The following is a 17,792-nucleotide window of genomic DNA, read 5'->3' on the forward strand; positions in this document are numbered from 1 at the left end:
CCTAAAAAGGAGGCGACAAACCCCGGTACAAAACTGAGAACCTGCGTCAAGGCAGCGACATGGGGACATATGCGTTCATCAAGGACCTTTCACAATAAAAGTTCGATACGTTCACGGGGTGGTTGATGTCATGACGTGTGCGAAAAAGGCAGATTTTAAAATCTATGTATTATATTTCATCGCATTTCAACACGCTCAAATCAGCGTTTGTGTTATTGTTTATGTGTATTGTTTTAAGAGGAACGTCATTATAACGTGCGTGAGATCTCTTATTTTGGAGGCACTATTGGTGATTTTCCGGCATGCCTGTCCTTTACTGCTATTTGAGTTTTAAACTTGGGAAAGGGAGGCTCTGCCTCGATGGGGGAAAGCTGCGCTCCCAGTCCGAGAGACGGCCAGAGTAGGAGAAGCGCGTCAAGCGGCAACTGTCCCGATCGAGAGGATCGTTAACGTAGGAAACAGCGCAAAACGGGACAAAGACAAGACCTGGTACTTGTCCTGAATGTATCTGGAGTCAAGTCACTCACGGTGGAATGAAAATAATCTTGCATTAGGAGAGGAACGTCCAACGTTACGCACGAACGCACCAAGCTCGAGGTGCAGCAACTTTTACGCACGGACCTTTGGAGATGCGCGGCTTCATTCAGGGGAAAACTCCGCTTTGCTGTCGCCTTCAGCGTGAATTTTAGTACATGAAATCTTTATCTGATCCTTCACGGCTACAGTTTTGATTTAAAGGGGACACATTCAGGACAGGTTCATGTGCATTTCTCCACAATAAATCGGACATTTGGAGACGCCAGGGACATCAGGGGCACTCCAAGGCTGTAGACTGCTTCTCTGCGGCGCCGTTACCTTTGTGCGCCACCCCGCATTACGCACCTGCTTCGCCCTACCCTCGATGCCTCCTCTTGCGAGTTTTCAGAACCTCAAAACGGACAGATTGAGCGGTCTCGCCTGTGCGTGAGTCACCGCTAACAAACATTCGGACCAGCGGCGCTTATAAGCAGTGACACATCCGAGGATATTTATCAGTGCGCACCTCGCAGGAGCGGACAGCACACGACACCGGGACGAGGCAGACTCGGCGCAATTTCGGTGGAATTGGACGCCGAGGTACTAAATGTCCAGCCGACTCCTTGCGACTCCTCAGGCTGGGCGGCAACATGAGGTCCTGGGTCCTGCTGCTGCTCTCAGCGGCCCTTCTGCGGCTCGGAAACGCTGAGGTAAGACTGAAGGATGTGCAGACCGACGTCATGACCTCTGAGTTTGAACTGAACGCACCTGGTTAAGCAGGCAGTCTTGTACCGTGAAGGACATGAATAACATCAGTTAATGGTTACTAGTTAATATAACCCAACCGCCTAAATGACTTCAGTTGTAACTTTTGTGGGCGCTTATCTTATTTGCCAAGTCTTTAATAACCAGTGAATGGGGCCTTTGCAGGAGGTGTAAAGGCCACATTTCCACTGTGACATGTGTGACCCAATATTGTTAATGGAGATACTGAATACTTGAACTTTCTCCATGGATGCTCCACTCACGTTCGACAAAAGCAGCAGTGAAAAGCATGAAATATTGATTTTTCAATGAACATGGCAGGAAAACTAGGTTGTAAGCTGTGGCTAATGGATGTCACACTTTCCCTGCTAATCACTCCACAGCGTGATGATTTAAGCAGAATTTCCCCTGACATCTGATCCATCACACGGTGATTCTAAAAGGGACGCGTCAAAGACAACATGTACTTGTCGTGTGTGAGATCCATGTCTCTACATTTTCATAAGTTATTCCCCTGACGCACTGCTGGGGTAGAATTAACTGTTAGAGGGAGTGAAGCAGGGTCTTGGCTGGTTGCCCGGCAGCAGGAGTTAACCCAAAAACATCCCTGATGATCCCAGCTGCTGGTTTCTCTGACACTCCAACAAATCATCTTCTCTGAGAAAATTGTGCTGGCGCTGATGGAAACAGAAAGAATGAAATTCGGAGCACTTAAATGACTCGTATGTAATGGAAGAAAATGTCCAGTAGTTATGTTAACAAAATTTAGTCTCTTACTGTGTTAATATGACATCATTTGACTGGTAGCTGGTTCAGAATGCTTCAAAATCAGCACAATACAGTTTTAATCTCCCTGTAAAGTGGTCCTAATATAGCACACATATGCACTTTTGGTCTTTGGAGTGGATTTTATTGCCCCAAGACACGACTATCTGTTGGATGTGACTTTTCACACACACACACACACACACACACACACACACACACACACACACACACACACACCACACACACACACACATGCACGGGCAGGCTGCAGAGGTGCTGCAAACACAAAAGTGCTGACACATCAGATCAGAACTAAATTCTGTCATCATATGCGTGCTTATGACACTCATGCACAACATGCACTGCGGACGCACACGCCAACAGTTGATTGGTGGCTGCCGAACAGGTTGCTCTGTGACTATTGTCAGGTCACGGCGAGCTCGGATGATTTTCTGCTGCCCGCTTGATCCATTTTACATAAGAACAACGACTAATCTGTCAGGGATTTCACAGAAGTGTGCGTGTGTGTTTGTGAGCGTGCAAACAGCTGGACACCCGAGTGGGTGTAGCTGCAGATGTGTTTGTGAACATATGTGCTTATGTTTTGGTATGTGTGCAGCGGGTGGGGATGGCGGATTGTGCTTCTGTGCATGTGTGTGTGCGCAGAGAGAAAAGCGCAGTGTCACATAAGAGCATCTGTTTGTAAGCCCAAGCAGTGCAGCATTAGAGGAGAAACGGAGCCACAGAGTCCAGGGGACAGTTTTTGATAAGAACCAGTACACGTGACAGACACTTTAATTCAAGAATGAAAAGACAAACTCAAACAGTCTGAGGCTGAGTCATGATGGAACCCTCCAGTGATGTTTTCTGCCTCCAATCAGGCTCCCAGCAGCAGCAGGGCTGTCAGATTGAGCAGCTCTGGATTCTCACTCAAAAAGCTAGTTGAACTTTGTCCTTGATAGATCCAAAGATGGCACGATTCAATGATGAGGAAGTCGGGCCAGTCTTCTGGTTTCATTACTCGGGGCTGCACCTGCATTCGATTTGTCTCTTGATTACTCGGTTCATCAGTTTAGCTTTTGAATTGAAACAGTGAGCTTTGCCTTCAAATGATTTGTCTGATCACAGCAGCAGCAGCAACAACAAAAATAACCTGCACTCTGATGTCCAAACTTGAAAGTGACTTTGTGGAATGAGTTCGGCCTTGTTTTGGGGATCCTGTCTGTTTTATTATTCAAACGCTGGGATTCGTACTGATGATTGAAACAGATGAAACCAGGCAGGTAAGCTCCAGCTGCAAAAGCAGGGTAGAGCAAAATTTAAATGAGCATTCTTAAATGCCCATATTAAACCAGGCCAAGCTATATTGTCACATCTAACCATCCACACACTTACTTATAATTAGGGTGTATTTCTGCCGTGTGACAGGCAGGAATAAACTCCGAACAGGTCATCAGTCCAACACAGGACACACACTCATCCTTAGATGCTATTTAGGGTCTCAGTCTTAATGTTCAGGTTATTGGACTGTGGGTGGAAACTGGAGTACCAACTTTAAACCCACCCGGTACTGGGAGGGCATACAGGCTCCAGCACAGCCTGAGAAATGAACCCAGAACCTTCTTACTATGAGAGTCTACGTTAACCAAGGCTCCCCTGAAACAGGGATTTATTGCAACTGTGCTACAAAGAAGATGTTGCTCTACCATTTATTGAAAGTCACATGTGGAACCCCCCTTCTGCGCCTTTGAGCATGGCAGAAATATTTACAGCTCCGCTTAAAAACACTGTTCCTCTTCCTCCTCCTCTGTCATTAACTTTGTCTGTCAGCTCCTGTGCTCATTCATTTTTCCACTGATCATTTTTACCCTCCTCTCTGCAGGTCTGCAGAGCAGAATCTGACTGCCTGACTCTGTGTGTGTGTATGTGTGTGTGTGTGTGTGTTTGTGTGTGTGTGTGTGCATGTATATCTTTGCAATCCTATCAAAGTTTATTCGGCCTCAAATTGGACTTCTGCCATGTCTCTGATAAAAGAAGGCATGTGTTGTGACAGCACAGCGTGAGCATGAGTCACACTTGGATTCAGTGTGTTTATCCGTTTACTTTGGAGTCTTTTGATAGCGCAACTTTATATGACTCTCTCCCTCCCTCTCTCTCTCTCTCTCTCTCTCTCTCTCTCTCTGTGTGTGTAGTCAGCTGGCTCCATAATTACATTCCATTACACCTCACCTTTCTCCTCAAACATTCCATGTGAAGTCTTTGGCCTCCAGGCTCTCTCTGAGGCTCAATGTTGCGCGCCTGTTGGTGTGTGTGTGTGTGTGTGTGTGTGTGTGCAGATTTGTAGATCATAAGATGATGTGAGCAAAAAACACACACATACTAAACGCAATGTTTGCGTGGATACATTGACCGGAAAAGGTATTTACAGGCTTCACTGAGGCCCCAAACAACAACAGGGGCCTTTTCCACTGCATGTGCAAGTAAATGAGGAGCCCGGCGTCGGATCCATTCTGGGATTTCAGCTCTACATGTGCAAACCACTATTATTAGCTTGTTGCACCATTCTGGGCTGAATTCTAACCAGCAGTTTGTAGTCTGTCCACGGCAGAATTTCCTGTCGGCATGTTCTACTCTGTAATTTCTGCATGTGTCTTTGTGCATCCGTGTGTGTTAGCGGTTAACCGTCACTGTAATGATAGCTTGTTACAGAGTGAAAACTGTTTGTGTGTGTGTGTGTGTGTGTGTGTGATGCTCTGAGGACAAATTGGCTGGACAGTTAAGTGGTTTAAACATTTGTATCTGAACTGGAAACGAGGGTGTGTGTGTGTGTGTGTGTGTGTGTGTGTGTGTGTGTGTGTGTGTGTGTGTGTGTGTGTGTGTGTGTGTGTGCACGTGCGTGTGCATGTGCATGTGTTTGCTTAACTAGGTCAGTCAAAGACTTGTGAAAGTCATCCAGGTGTCCTGAGCCACAGCCGCCCACCGAGCAGACAGACAGAACAACATTCAGAAGGACAGAGAAGCAGAAGTTGAAAATTGAGGGAGAAGTAAATAAATGATAGTAACTAAAACAAACCTCTAAATAATACAGTGATCGGAAAACATGCTTCCATAATGTCAACATAGTGGAGCGGGAGCCGTGGGAGTAGAGACGTTTGCACCGAGCTTCTTCTGCTTCATGCATATATGAAATTAGCGTCATCATACAACATATTTTATAATAAACATTCTCATTTTTTACTGCATGAGATCATCTTTTGGGATTTTAGAAAGATTATCTCCAAAATTAGCACCAGTATGTTTATTGCCTGTGCTTGCACAAATTTGGATATTTCTTGAATTCATCTACACACACACACAAAAAAAAATCATTAAAAATGTTTGTGAGATGCTGTAAACATGTAACATGCAGTCTTAAAATTTTCCAGCAGACCTTTTTCTTCCGTGGTCATCTCAGAAATCCCAACGATCCTCTTCTCGCACCGTGAAGGTTCTTTAATTTGCTTTGGCATCTGTCTGGCCTGTGTCTCAAATGAGGTTGACCAGCTCTGAGATGGTATCAGCTTACAGCCAACTGGAGTGAAATGTGACGGCGAACACGCAGACGTTCGCCTTTGATCTCCACAAAGGAACCGCGGGAGCGTTTTCTCGCGAGCAACCCCACTGAATCCATAATGAACTCCTGCAACATTCATTCAACAGTTCATTAAACTTCACACCCCCACAGCCCAGAATTAGTTGCGTAACCCTGATGAATGTAGAGAAACATATTTCAGTTTCCGAAAGGTCAAATTGAAAATATGAGAAACTCTGGCGGAGGATAGTGAAGAAGACAAAGGCCAATTTCCTGAGCGACAGAGGTGTTTGTGGGTAAACAGGCATGGAGTGAGCGACAACAGCGGCAACAAACACCACTCACAACCATCGTTTCCTCCGCAGGAGGAAGTGAAACTGGAGCAAGTGTTGACAGGAGATTGAGGAATGAGATTAAACATGTCTCTCAGTCACCCGCTCACGCTTTAGCAGATGAGTTCTCCTGGTTGTAAAAAATTGATGAACTTCAAGGCCTGCAAGGAATATTGGAAAAAAAAATCAATATTTTTTCGTTTGTGTGACGATGAGGAGAGTCACCACGTTGACGTTTGTGCGCTGGAATTCTACTCAAATTATTCAATAAGATATCTCCTCTAATGTAATCAAATCTAAACGTATGCTATTGTTGTGGCTCCCACAGGGTGATCCGCTCCCTCCGTCGCTGGTCGACCTGGTGAGGAACTCTCCTATCTCCTCAGTGGACGATCTGAAGCTGCTGCTGCAGCAAGAAGCCAATGCAATAGGTACTAATACACACATACACAGACACACACACACACCCACACATGCACACACATATGCACACACACATATGCACGGGCTAATAACATAGACATGAAGGAGGTAAGTGTGTGGGTGTGCCTAAAGAGGCCTGAGCAGGCAGGAATGCAACAGTGGGTGTTGTGGCAATATTGACACGCAACAGCAGGAGCGATGGACCAGGCTGATCGAGCGAGAGAAAGAGAGAGAGAGACTATAAGTTTTGTTCATCTGAACCGAGATGCAGAGAAAAACTTGCAATGCAAGGTCACCGCAGCGTTCTGTTCGTAACTGGATTCTTCTCCAGGTTTTGGATAATATTTTATACAACTCAGAAGGACACAGCCAATTAAAAAATTCATCAAACCATCCTTCTGAGGACCAGCGTCACACATATAAGCAGATATCATTAAACTGGGACACTTTGATCACTCCATAACGCATAAATAAAGCGGTGACATAACAGCCACCACAGAGAGGAACTAAGTGCGGGACAGATCATGAGAAGCAGGGCATGGGGAAGTGACTCAAACAGCATGTTTTTGTCAGAAATAAACCTTATATGCATTTTTATTTTGGGTTCAGCTAGATTCATAATAAGATGCAGGATTCCAGCACCACCAGCCAGAGAGCATAATTTCTGTTCGTCCTATTTGGCAACAGCAAAATCATTTCTATAGATTCATATCGCCACTCGGGTACTTACATGGTTTTCTATAAAGCTCAGTGAAATAAAGGCTGGCTGGTGACCTCATCAGGGTGGCAATCTGGCACTGTTTCTATCTGCATTACAGTTTGTGTTGTATTTCATCCCTCCATTATAGACGGGATGAATAAATATAGTCCAGCTTTTGTCCTGAGATCCGGAGCTGCTCCCCCTAAGGTGAATCTGATATAAACCTTAAAACAAAGCAGAATAATCTCAGTTTCAGCTGTTTTGATCAGGTTACCAAGGATGCAAAGACTGGTTTAATGCCGATCGCATCTGTGAAGAATTTGCAACTCGAACTGGTTGTCGTCACACCGGCAGCAGAGGAAAAAAAAGCCAAAGGAGGAGTGGAGCTGTAGTGGAGACTCATTCCCCAGACATCAAACACTGGTTACCAGTACAGAGGCTGTGCTGATTCTTGCTTTTCCACAGTCATGTTGGTCACATGCACAAGAACGGGAGGAAAACAGATAAAATTAGGAAAATGCTTCAAGGAATATTTTTTTCTGAGAGAACGTGTGCTTTTTCTGCACAAGGTAGCTCATTAAGGCAACTTAATAACACCTTCTGCATCTGTGCACACATGCACACAGTGACCCAAAGCAATCCATACCAGGGATATAATTAGGATCAGCGGGTTCAGTATGAAATGACGACATACGTGAGAGGGCAAACACACCAACAGAGCTATATTTAACAAGTCACATCTCTCTTCTACAGTATTCTGACAGAGCAAGGACAAATTGCAGCAGAAAATAGCCTAATTGTTTTAAGAGGGTGGGGGGGTGGGGGGTGTCTTCCTGTGCAGTGAACAATGACAATGATCTTTGTTAAAGAATTAGCCCCAAAAACCTCACGTGCCTCGCACACTTCTGTCATCGCTCGCAGAAGCGCTGGCTCAGTTTTCAGATAGAATCAAACAGCACAAGCTTCACTTAATTAAATCTTGTCTTCCTTTTTCTGTCTCCTTTCTCCCAACCTAACAATCCACTTCCTCTTTGCTCTGCAGAAGAAGAAGATGAGCATGATACCCCTGCAGACCACACCCACGGCCGATATGCCAGAAGTCTTGGTAGATTTCACATCTGCTTATCTTGTCTCTTGACAGATTTTGTGCCATTCTCTCTCTCAAAAAAAATGCTTTTCCCTCTCTTTTGTTTTATCCTCGGAGCAGTGGCGGCGCAACCAGCCCAACAAGCCATCTGTAAAGTACGGACGGAGGTGATGGAGGTCAAGAGATCTATGTTGGACCGCCGTAATGCTGACTTCATATTATGGCCGCCCTGCGTGGAGGTGCAGCGGTGCTCGGGTTGCTGCAACAACCGGTTGATGAAATGTGTTCCCATAGTCACCTCCAGCAGAAACCTGCAGGTAACCACCGTGCACGCAGCTACATGGAAGCTTTCCCATTTAACGCTTCTGACTAAGAGAAAACACAAACTCAGGTTCTAGCAGGATAAACATCGAGCTAAATTACAGATGATTAAAGTAAACTAGGGGGTTTCCTGCAAAACCATGAATAGCTTTGGACATGGAATTACGACAAAAACACATGTGCAAATCTGAAGTCACAATAATGATCTGTAACACTCATCATCACAGGACAGACAGTCATGAAGACCACGCATGAAAATACTGACGTGAAGCAGACAGGAGTGACAGTTTCGCCGAAGGGGGAAAATCTATTTTGGAGCTATGTGACGGACCAGGAAAAACTCTGATTAAATCAGCAATTCATGACTGGTGTAATTTTGGGGTGGTTTCTAAATGTTCCCACCACTTGACCCTTGACTGACGAATGTTAGGACCATGATCTGTGTAGATAAAGTCACCTTTCATGAAGAAAGAGTCTTTATCGTCACTGCAGTTTACAAGCCAGAGTCTTGACTCAAGATTAATTTCTTTTAAAAATAAAAAAAACATTGAATGCAATAAAAGTGTCAGCACGAAGCCAAATTTTATTGCCGTGTGGTGTTTTGACTTGTTCAAACCGGCAACAGAGAATTATGTTCCATTACAATTTAACCCATAATCTTCATCAATGCCTTTACTGTGTGTCTCTGCTTGTGCGTAACTACATATTTTTTAAACCTCTGTGTCTTCTAGGTGATAAAGATCCAATATGTAAATATGAAACCCAAATATGAGCAAGCCATCATCACAGTGGAAGATCACGTCACCTGTCGGTGCCAGTCATGCACGTCTTCTTTTCCGTCCTCATCTGACTCAAACACTCACTCCTGTCAGAGCAACCCCCTGCCAGCTTCCCCCCAGCAGCCTCCCCCATCTTTGTCCCATTCCCAGGCCCTCCCGCGGTCTGTTCAGCCCGGTTCACAAAAGACTCTCACCTCCAAGGCTGACCTGCATCGCCATGATGACCTGAAGCACAACCAGCAGGAGCAGCCGGTGGCGAAGCAGGTTCAGCGGGGCAGTTATACCCACTGGACGCAACCCAGGCTGCACCAGTCCCCCGCACACATGCAGCCGGGGGTGTACCAGCACACTGCTGCTGGGCCTGCCCTGGTCAACAGCCAACCACCTGAGACGAGAACACAGCACGGCGTCACGAAGAGCACGCAGCAGGTCGTGCACGGCAGCGGGTACGATGGCAAGGAGGAGAGCAGCGTGAACGGGACAAAGAGCAGCGGGGAGATGCGTCACCCAGATCACATGCAGAGACAGCAGGAGCTGTTGCAGCATCAGCAAAGACAGCAGCTTCATTATCCACAGCAAACTACAGAAGACCAAGTGCTGAGGACACAGTCCCACCTCAACGCTCCACAGTCAGACAGCGCCTCTCCACCCGTCAGCCCCACCCAGCCGCTGAGAGTCGAGCAAACCCCCGCTGCACCTACGATGGCCTACCAGAAAGACTCAGTGAGCAGTGGAAAATACGTAGAGGTCACGCATCCCAGAGAGCCTGAGGCTGTAACCACCGCTCAGAAAGAAAGAAAAGACAGGGAGGAAAGCGGGTCATCCAGTAGTGGGGACACGGCCAGGGTGGAGCTGGCTAGTCAGGTGAAGGACAGAGACTCAAAGATCAGCAGTGGGAGCGGGCACCTAACCGAAGAGGAGAGAAAACAGAAAATAGTGGAAACGGTACAGAGGGAACTGGATAAAGAGTCTCACCTTCATCCACATCCACCCCAGCAGAGACCAAGACCGACCTTTAAATCAGGTACTGCTGCTGTGAGTGAGATATGATAGCAATCAAGTACAGTGAGTCCAAAATAGACCCAATGGTTCCTGTCCCAGTGCAGAGAGAGGCCGCTGCTAGCTCAGGCTCAGAATCAGGAGAACATTGAAAAAGGGATTTCCTTGTACTTTTAATATTGAGGACTGATGTTCCAGCTAAAATACATGTTCTTTCTGTTTCTCTGAAGACTAGCTGGTCATGACACCAGTCTGCAAAACTAATATACCATGAGCGTTTTCATGTCCGTGTTTTCACGAGCTTTTCATCTAAGACAGCAACCTGCAGAGCTGAAGGAAGTTGTAAAGCCTTCTGCCAAACATGCGGTTGTCTGTAAGAAGTACAGGTTTAATTTAGACCGACCCACAGCCATAGATTGACTGGAGTGCTGCACCCACTCCAGTGTCCAGGATTATATCGTCCCTCTGCTCTAATGTGACTGTAGCTTTAATGCGTGAGGTAAAAGAGCATCAATGTGAGACTTTGCCAGACAGGAAGCGCTCTGTTGTGCATTGAGTGCACGAGCACATGCGTCCTGCTATTCTTCCCGCACCCTCTGAGAGCTCTGAAGCCAGAGCTGAATTTCCCATTGTGTCACAGCTGACTTCAACCTGCCAGCGATCACGCCCTTTTCTCACAGACGTCAAGGTTATCAGCTGCCCTTCAGGGTGCAGTTTGAGTTTCTATAAGCACCACACACCCAGTTTGTACCCTCCACAGTAGGCCATTAGTGAGGCTTTTTTTCCTCCTTTCTAACAGGTTTTATCTTCTGGATAAAAAGAAATTAAAAGACTGTTTCTTTGTCTGCAGCCATCAAAAATATGGACATGAGCTTTGAGTACATATTCAGAAGGGGTACAACTGCCGTTGAACGTGTCTTTCACTGTCCTGTCTTTCAGCCCTCCCAACCGTGGCTCCCAGGCCATCGTCCCGTCGCTCCCCATTTCGACCCGCCTCACCTCGCCGCCGCAGGAAACATCGCAAACGCATCAGCAAAGAAGCTATGAGAGCCATGATCATGTAGAGCTGCAGGTCAGAGTCATACATTTTTTTCGTGGTGTATTACAAGATCCCAAACTTCATCTGCGTGCACGACCTCTCGTAACCACTGTGTGATTTTTTGTCATTCTTCAACAGGAAATCTTGAAACAGTAAAAGTAGCCCACGGTTGTTGGACAGACGAGTTGCACCAGAGGAATGCAGAGACGAGACGCTGTGGGACGACGGCCTCCGCCGATGGACTTTGAGGAATCTGCAGACACAGAACAGTCGTCTTTCCAGCAGCGTCAGCGCCACAGATGTAAAGTGCAATCTTAAGAACCTCTCGAGCGACAGCATATGGGTCACGCTAAACACTGGATCTTATTCTTATGAACCACAAATCTGGGCGATGAGGACTGACGGAAGCCCATCAGAACCCCAGAGCCGCTCCGGTGGTCTCCTGTTGCCGTTGGCAGCCATTGATTGGCTGTTCAAACAGATTTGACTTGGAGTTCAAGTGCTAATTGGTCCTAAAATTGGACTAAGAAGTCATCGTGGGAGCTAAATTTGGACACGTGCAGAGCTGGATTTCTACACTGGGATGATTACTGGAAACTGGAGGGTGCCGCTCACTGCCAAACATTACTGTTGAACTACAGTGACTGAATCTGCTGAGCTAACACTGGAGTAGCCGTACACTGATCAAACGACATCGACTTAGAGAAGTGCTCTACTGTGTAGTACTGTAGCGTAATATACTGGAAAATATCCATAACCTGCTCAGTTTGTACCGCTGTCAGATCAAAATGGAATAACAAAACAAATGCCTGCTTAGATAATATGCTATGAATATCCGCATTAAAGCAAGTCTTAAAGATCTGGCTTTTAGAGATTGATGTGAGCCAGTTATATCCAACACTGTATGTATAAATGTTTTTAGAAAATTATTTCCCAGGATGGTGAGAGAAAAAAATGTTATTTCTTAACTTATTTAAAGAAAGGAGGAGATGGGTCCTCCACCTCTCAAGTGTAATTATTGTTGCAAAAATGTCTCAGATTACAGTGTAATTATTGGTTGTACAACTGTTACTGTTATGAATGTTATTTTTAAAAAAAAAATAATAATATTTAAAGATTCTTTTTCCTTGTCTTAAGGCCGGCCGATAATCAAATGTCCGCAGGCGAGGGGCAAATGGACGTTGGTTCATATGCACCCAGCAGCGTGTGTCTACATGTGTGCATGTGTCTGGAGGAACGTCCTGCAGATCTGTCACGCAAAGCGCGGCCGGGGTCAGCAGAAATGTCTGGTTGCTATGGGGACCTGCTGACGAACGCGTCAACAGAGAAGTATCGTATGGTGAAAGAGAGACGAGGGGAGGTTGGGATGGGTGTGTGGTGGGTGTCAGTCTAGGAATGGCTGGATGATGAACGTCATCGAGGGAGTATAAGGGACTAAAGGCCAATTTAGAGCTCAGCAGAGCGACAACTGTAGCGATGGCACGTCAAAATATAACAATGGAAAAAAAATCTGTTTTGTATACAAGGCGGAGCGAAGCTCTACAACAAAGTCAACAAACACAGTGATGGGACTTCCCCGGCAAAGCTAATTTGGTCAGCAAATTCTCCTCTTTAAGAACGATGACTCAGCATGTGCTCGACCCAACCCCGACCTGCACAAACATGCAAACAAACATTCATCCAAGAACATAAGAGTGGAACTCCACGTCACTGGTTCCTGGAAAACAGCCGACATTTATAAGCATTTTATCACCGAGTTCAGCAGTGAAACTAATAATTGTTGACGTGTTTTCTCACAAATAGTTCAGCAAAATCATCATAAATCATCTCTAAATCATCCCCGAATCATGCACTGGAGTTATGCCAAGTTGCTAAATAGCAGAAATTTGTGTTGCTCTAATTTTGAATAATCTGTGTAAAAAGGCTTGATTGACAGCTGCTCCACTTGAGATACTCTGTAGAGAACCGAGGAAATTCTCTCCAGCGTTGTGCTGACAAAACCCTTTGTGATGCTTCCTGCACTTCGTGAATTATACATCGTCATCAAGATAAAATCTATTCCGTTTTCTTAGTTCCTCCTCATCACATTATCTTCTTTCCTCATTTCCTGTCAAATAATGTGGTTCTGTTTTTTTTTTGTCTACATTCTTGGTTGTTTTCGGTCCAACTTTTCCTCCATTCACACTCTCCACCGTGGACGTCCTGTAGGTCACGACCTTGCAGTTCGGTCCCCCAGCCAATAGACATCTAGGTGTGATGCTGTGTGGTCTAATGAACCAATGAGAGTGAGCCAAGGTTCAGCCAGGTCACCGAGGCCAGGCAGACCATGCTCCTCTGATGAACTGTGTTTCGTCTGCTGGATACATCCCCACGGCCGCCTGCTGTACCTGCGCCGCCCCCCTGACGGGTTTGTGTGACTGTGTAAATGTGTTGTGAAACAAATGGAGAGTTTGTCTTTTGGCTCTGCATCCCCGTGTGAGCGGTTAATGAGCTGGTTGCTGGCAGCCAATCACTGCCGCAGAAGTGACACTATGGCTTTATGGGCAAACAGCCCCGTCAGCCCGCCCACAGTTGACACACACCTGACAAGAAGCACACACACTCGGCAGAGAGGTCACAGTGGTTAGGGTAACGCTTTGGGCTATGCACGTTTATATATGCAGACAGATCTTCCTGACTCACCATTGTGTGTCATGTGTATGTGTGTGTGTGTGTGTGTGTGTGTGTGTGTGTGTGTGTGTGTGGGGGGGGGTCTTCCTTTTCAGCTGAATATGCACCTACTGTCAACATGAACACACACTCGTTCTGTCTGGTGTCACCAGAGGTTAGAAACTTGTGACTTAAGGGTTGCTGGTTCACTTGACCATTGTTGTGATTACAGGGTCCACAAAATGTTTTATTTGTTAAAGAACCAAGTGAGTTTACCGATCGTTATGAATAAAAGAGTAACTTCCTCACAAGTGAATGAATGAAAGGCTTCATTGGGCAGAGGCAGTTTCCGATTTTGCTCATTGAAAAGTTAGATGAAGTGTGACATATTGGGATGTCTACTTGGGTGCAAAGAAGCAGTTACAGGATTTGCTTCTGCTACATCCACAAGGTCCCCATGGAGGCCACAACAGCAGCAAATCCTCACAGAAAAGGTGGGTGTCATCTGCATACAGGCGTATAAAAACCTTTCAATTTAGGCAGAATGGAACATTTTGGCACCATTTTCTTCGTATTGTGACAGACTTTGTCAATACTATCTGCCTGTCCCGATGGGGAAGTGAATCTCCCTTACTGCATTTGTTTCACTCCCTGGAGGAAACCCAGATGACCACACCACCCCACCCCACCCCACCCCACGCCACTGACAACACACAATAACACAAACAGACGCTGTCTCCTTCCACAATGATGTTGTCATTTGGGGAGTGTGTGTTTGTACGGGCAGGGCCAGCCGTTTAACCTCCGTGTTATTTGCTGTGGGGGTGTTGTGGCTCCACTTGCAGCCTGGTCTAACACCCCACACTTGTTCCCAGACCATCGGCTTAAATGTGCACATTAGTTCTTTGGAAACTGACTGAGTCAAACAAGCAAAACAAAACAGGACACCGGGAATTTACCTGTTTCTCAAGCTCCAGGTTAGTCTGTGGTTTTAAGCCAAAGCAGTCAAAACGCAAACAAAATAGGTTTTGCTTTGCATTTGGCACAAATGTCAACATGTGTTTTCTCCAGAAAAACTCCAGTCCAGGATGAATCAAAACTTTGACTCAATTACCTCGAAATACTCTGCTTCCTTCACACTTTCCCTTGGTTTTCACCTCGATGCCATTGTTAAACAAACAATGGTAAATAACAGTTACAGATTAAAAGCTCATCTTGGTCAAAAAAGTTGCTGTTCAAGGGCTGAGGAACAAGAAATGTATTGTCTCCTCCTTTGAATGGACTCTTTTTTTCATCACGATTCCAACACCACATGAATGTTGCTGAGGTAGGCAGTCTTTTCTGGTGGATGGCAGGAGCATTGCCGTTCTCTCCAGGCTCCAAATACCAGCATCACTGTAAATATCACGGTGGTGTCACTGCTTTTGACAAAACCCCCATCGGCAGTCTGGAGTTGTTTGGGTTTTTTTTCTGATGGCAACCAACCTGCGGTTGTGTGGAGCTTCGCCACAACTCCTTCGCCACAGCTTCATCTCACTTAAATCACCTTTATTCTCTTCATCATTTCTAGCCTATTTGCATAAAAACAGTGAATTTTGTTTTGTTGCTACATGTGCTGGAGCTCAAATTAGCTTTCTGGCGAATCCTGGTCAAACATGCAGCAAGCGTGCGTCATGCGTGGGTATTATCTGTAATTACTGCGGCATTCCTGGGAAGAAATGACTTTATTTTTCAGCCAAATGTCTCATATCAAGTGTGTGGAAAAAAAGCTCAGAGCTTCAGCCCTGCCTGTGCTGCGCTTTTGTCTCCATTCTGCACACACAATAGTGAGGTCCTCACACATCATCCTGCACAGTTTCCTGTTATTATCTTACCCGAGCTGAAGTCATAATTACTGCACTGCATTTGGGTGGAAAGATAAATCAATGAGGGGTCAGCCAATTATCAGAGTTCGGTTTACTGGAATTTATTTTAGAAGCTGTCAACACACAACAAACAGAAATGCAGCCCATAACCAGCAAATGTGATTACTAATCTAACTAAATCAGCAAACGAAATGTAGCGTATCGCCCTGGAGTGGAATTAATGATGTCTACGTTTATGTAAAGTGTCTTTAGCATAATGTTCTTTGTCTCCGGGGAAATTAACGTTCCTCCTCGTCAGTTCACAGGCTCTGTGCTGGGCCGAGATTGTGGCTTCATGCTTGGTCTGAAGACTTGAAGAGAGGTTATTTGCTCTGGGACCCTCAGCCTGTTGTTCATTAACCCCGATTTCAATCTTCACGGTGGTTCCCGACTTGAGTCAGCGGGTCCAAAGGAGAGCCGCTTCACAAGTTTCGTGGGGTTGCACTTTTTGGTTACGGTCAGTCGTCGGCTCATTTCCAGATATTCAGAAGTGAAACAGGAAATGCAGACTTACCCTTTTCTATCCCCCCATCCCCGTCTGCAGGATTGCAAAGATTCATTCTTTCTTCTGCTTTCATCATGATCTTCTGCACTTGGCCTTCACATGAAAACAGAAGGAGGAACCAGCATCGCTCTCTAAGCAGAACTATATTTGTCCCTGGGGGGTTTTCTCGATAGTGGTTGCAGCGTCGCCGCCTTTTCGCAGTTTTCGTCACTGTGAAACGAGGTCCTAAATAATTTACGACTGAAAACGACCTAACGTGGCTTTAATTTGAGAGTCGTGTCATCGACCCAATCACATTTCTCAGTAAATGTAGCAAAGTTAGCAACGCAGACACGGCGAGGGGTGGCCTCTCTTGTCCACTTGTCAAAATACTGATGTACCATTGACACAGACTGACCTTCAGAGGTGCTAAAATGTTGTTCCGCTGTGTTTGTACAATAGATCAGAACAAACAGGCTCAGATAAAGGCTTCAGTCTTTATTTGCTGTCAGCAATTTTAACCTGGACTTTAGAGTTAGTTCCCGTCCACATCGGATTCACTTAAGTGAAGCGTGAGTGAAGCGGTCACGTGTGAGCCCGGCCTCAGCTGTGCCGGAACATCCAGTGAATCTTCTAGCAAATGCTGCTGGTCCTCACGCGCTGTCACATATTCTGTGCCACCGCTTGAGCTGCGACACTGAAACCCTCCTGCAGCCAAATCCCCACGACCAGGTTACAACATCTGCTGGAGGACTGTTAAAACGTCCATCTTTCCACCTCAGTGTCACATCAGTATGGTTTATCTCGATCCCAAGATGATTACATCATCAAAACGCGACAGAAAATAACTCAAATGTCGTCCTTTCACTGTTTACAGAATCATTTTTGTAGCATTAGCTCTGACTACTCCCCTCTTTTAGACATTATTACAGGTCCTCTGACTCTGTAATGACCCTGATCTCCCTCTCCTGCCGCTCTCTAATCCACCGCTGCGCTCTTGGCCCACTACTTATTACGCCTCAGCTCAGCTGCCCTGTCACACCCGAGCCTTACAAGATCTGCCCCATTTTCAGAGCCCGTGTTCTCTCTCTGATTTGAGAGTCCCGAGTACTGATTCAACACATCGAGTCACGTGCATTTCAAGACACTGCAAATAAAAAAGCACACACCCACACTTTTTATTCAGCGGGCATCTGTGACATGTCGTATATGTGTCCACGGTTGCGTGCGTGCGACTGCATATCATCAGCGTGAGATCAGAGCAGTGGAAAGTTTGACAGCGAAGGTGTGTTTCAGCCTTGGAGGCTTTGGTTTATGTAAGGTGCAGCCAGGTGTATCTGTTTTACACACACGCACACAGTTTGTACATGTGTTTTTGTGACGGCCTTTGATTTTTCGCATCTAATAACTACCCTGAAAAAATTTGGACAAACTATGTCCTCCTTCCTGTTGGAG

At 45.8% G+C, this 17,792-nt stretch overlaps 1 protein-coding gene across 1 annotated transcript; it reads left to right on the forward strand.

The window, feature by feature from the left end:
• Positions 1-341: 341 nt before the first annotated feature.
• On the forward strand, positions 342-12,415 carry si:ch211-79m20.1 (uncharacterized). The gene is made up of 7 exons (XM_057034814.1): positions 342-1,226; positions 6,281-6,383; positions 8,118-8,180; positions 8,283-8,479; positions 9,215-10,286; positions 11,201-11,333; positions 11,439-12,415. The coding sequence occupies exons 1-6, from the start codon at positions 1,167-1,169 to the stop codon at positions 11,323-11,325; spliced, it is 1,620 nt and encodes a 539-aa protein (XP_056890794.1). The 5' UTR covers positions 342-1,166; the 3' UTR covers positions 11,326-11,333; positions 11,439-12,415.
• Positions 12,416-17,792: the final 5,377 nt, after the last annotated feature.

The sequence above is a fragment of the Takifugu flavidus genome, chromosome 6, assembly GCF_003711565.1.
Source record: "Takifugu flavidus isolate HTHZ2018 chromosome 6, ASM371156v2, whole genome shotgun sequence".
Classification (NCBI taxonomy): domain Eukaryota; kingdom Metazoa; phylum Chordata; class Actinopteri; order Tetraodontiformes; family Tetraodontidae; genus Takifugu; species Takifugu flavidus.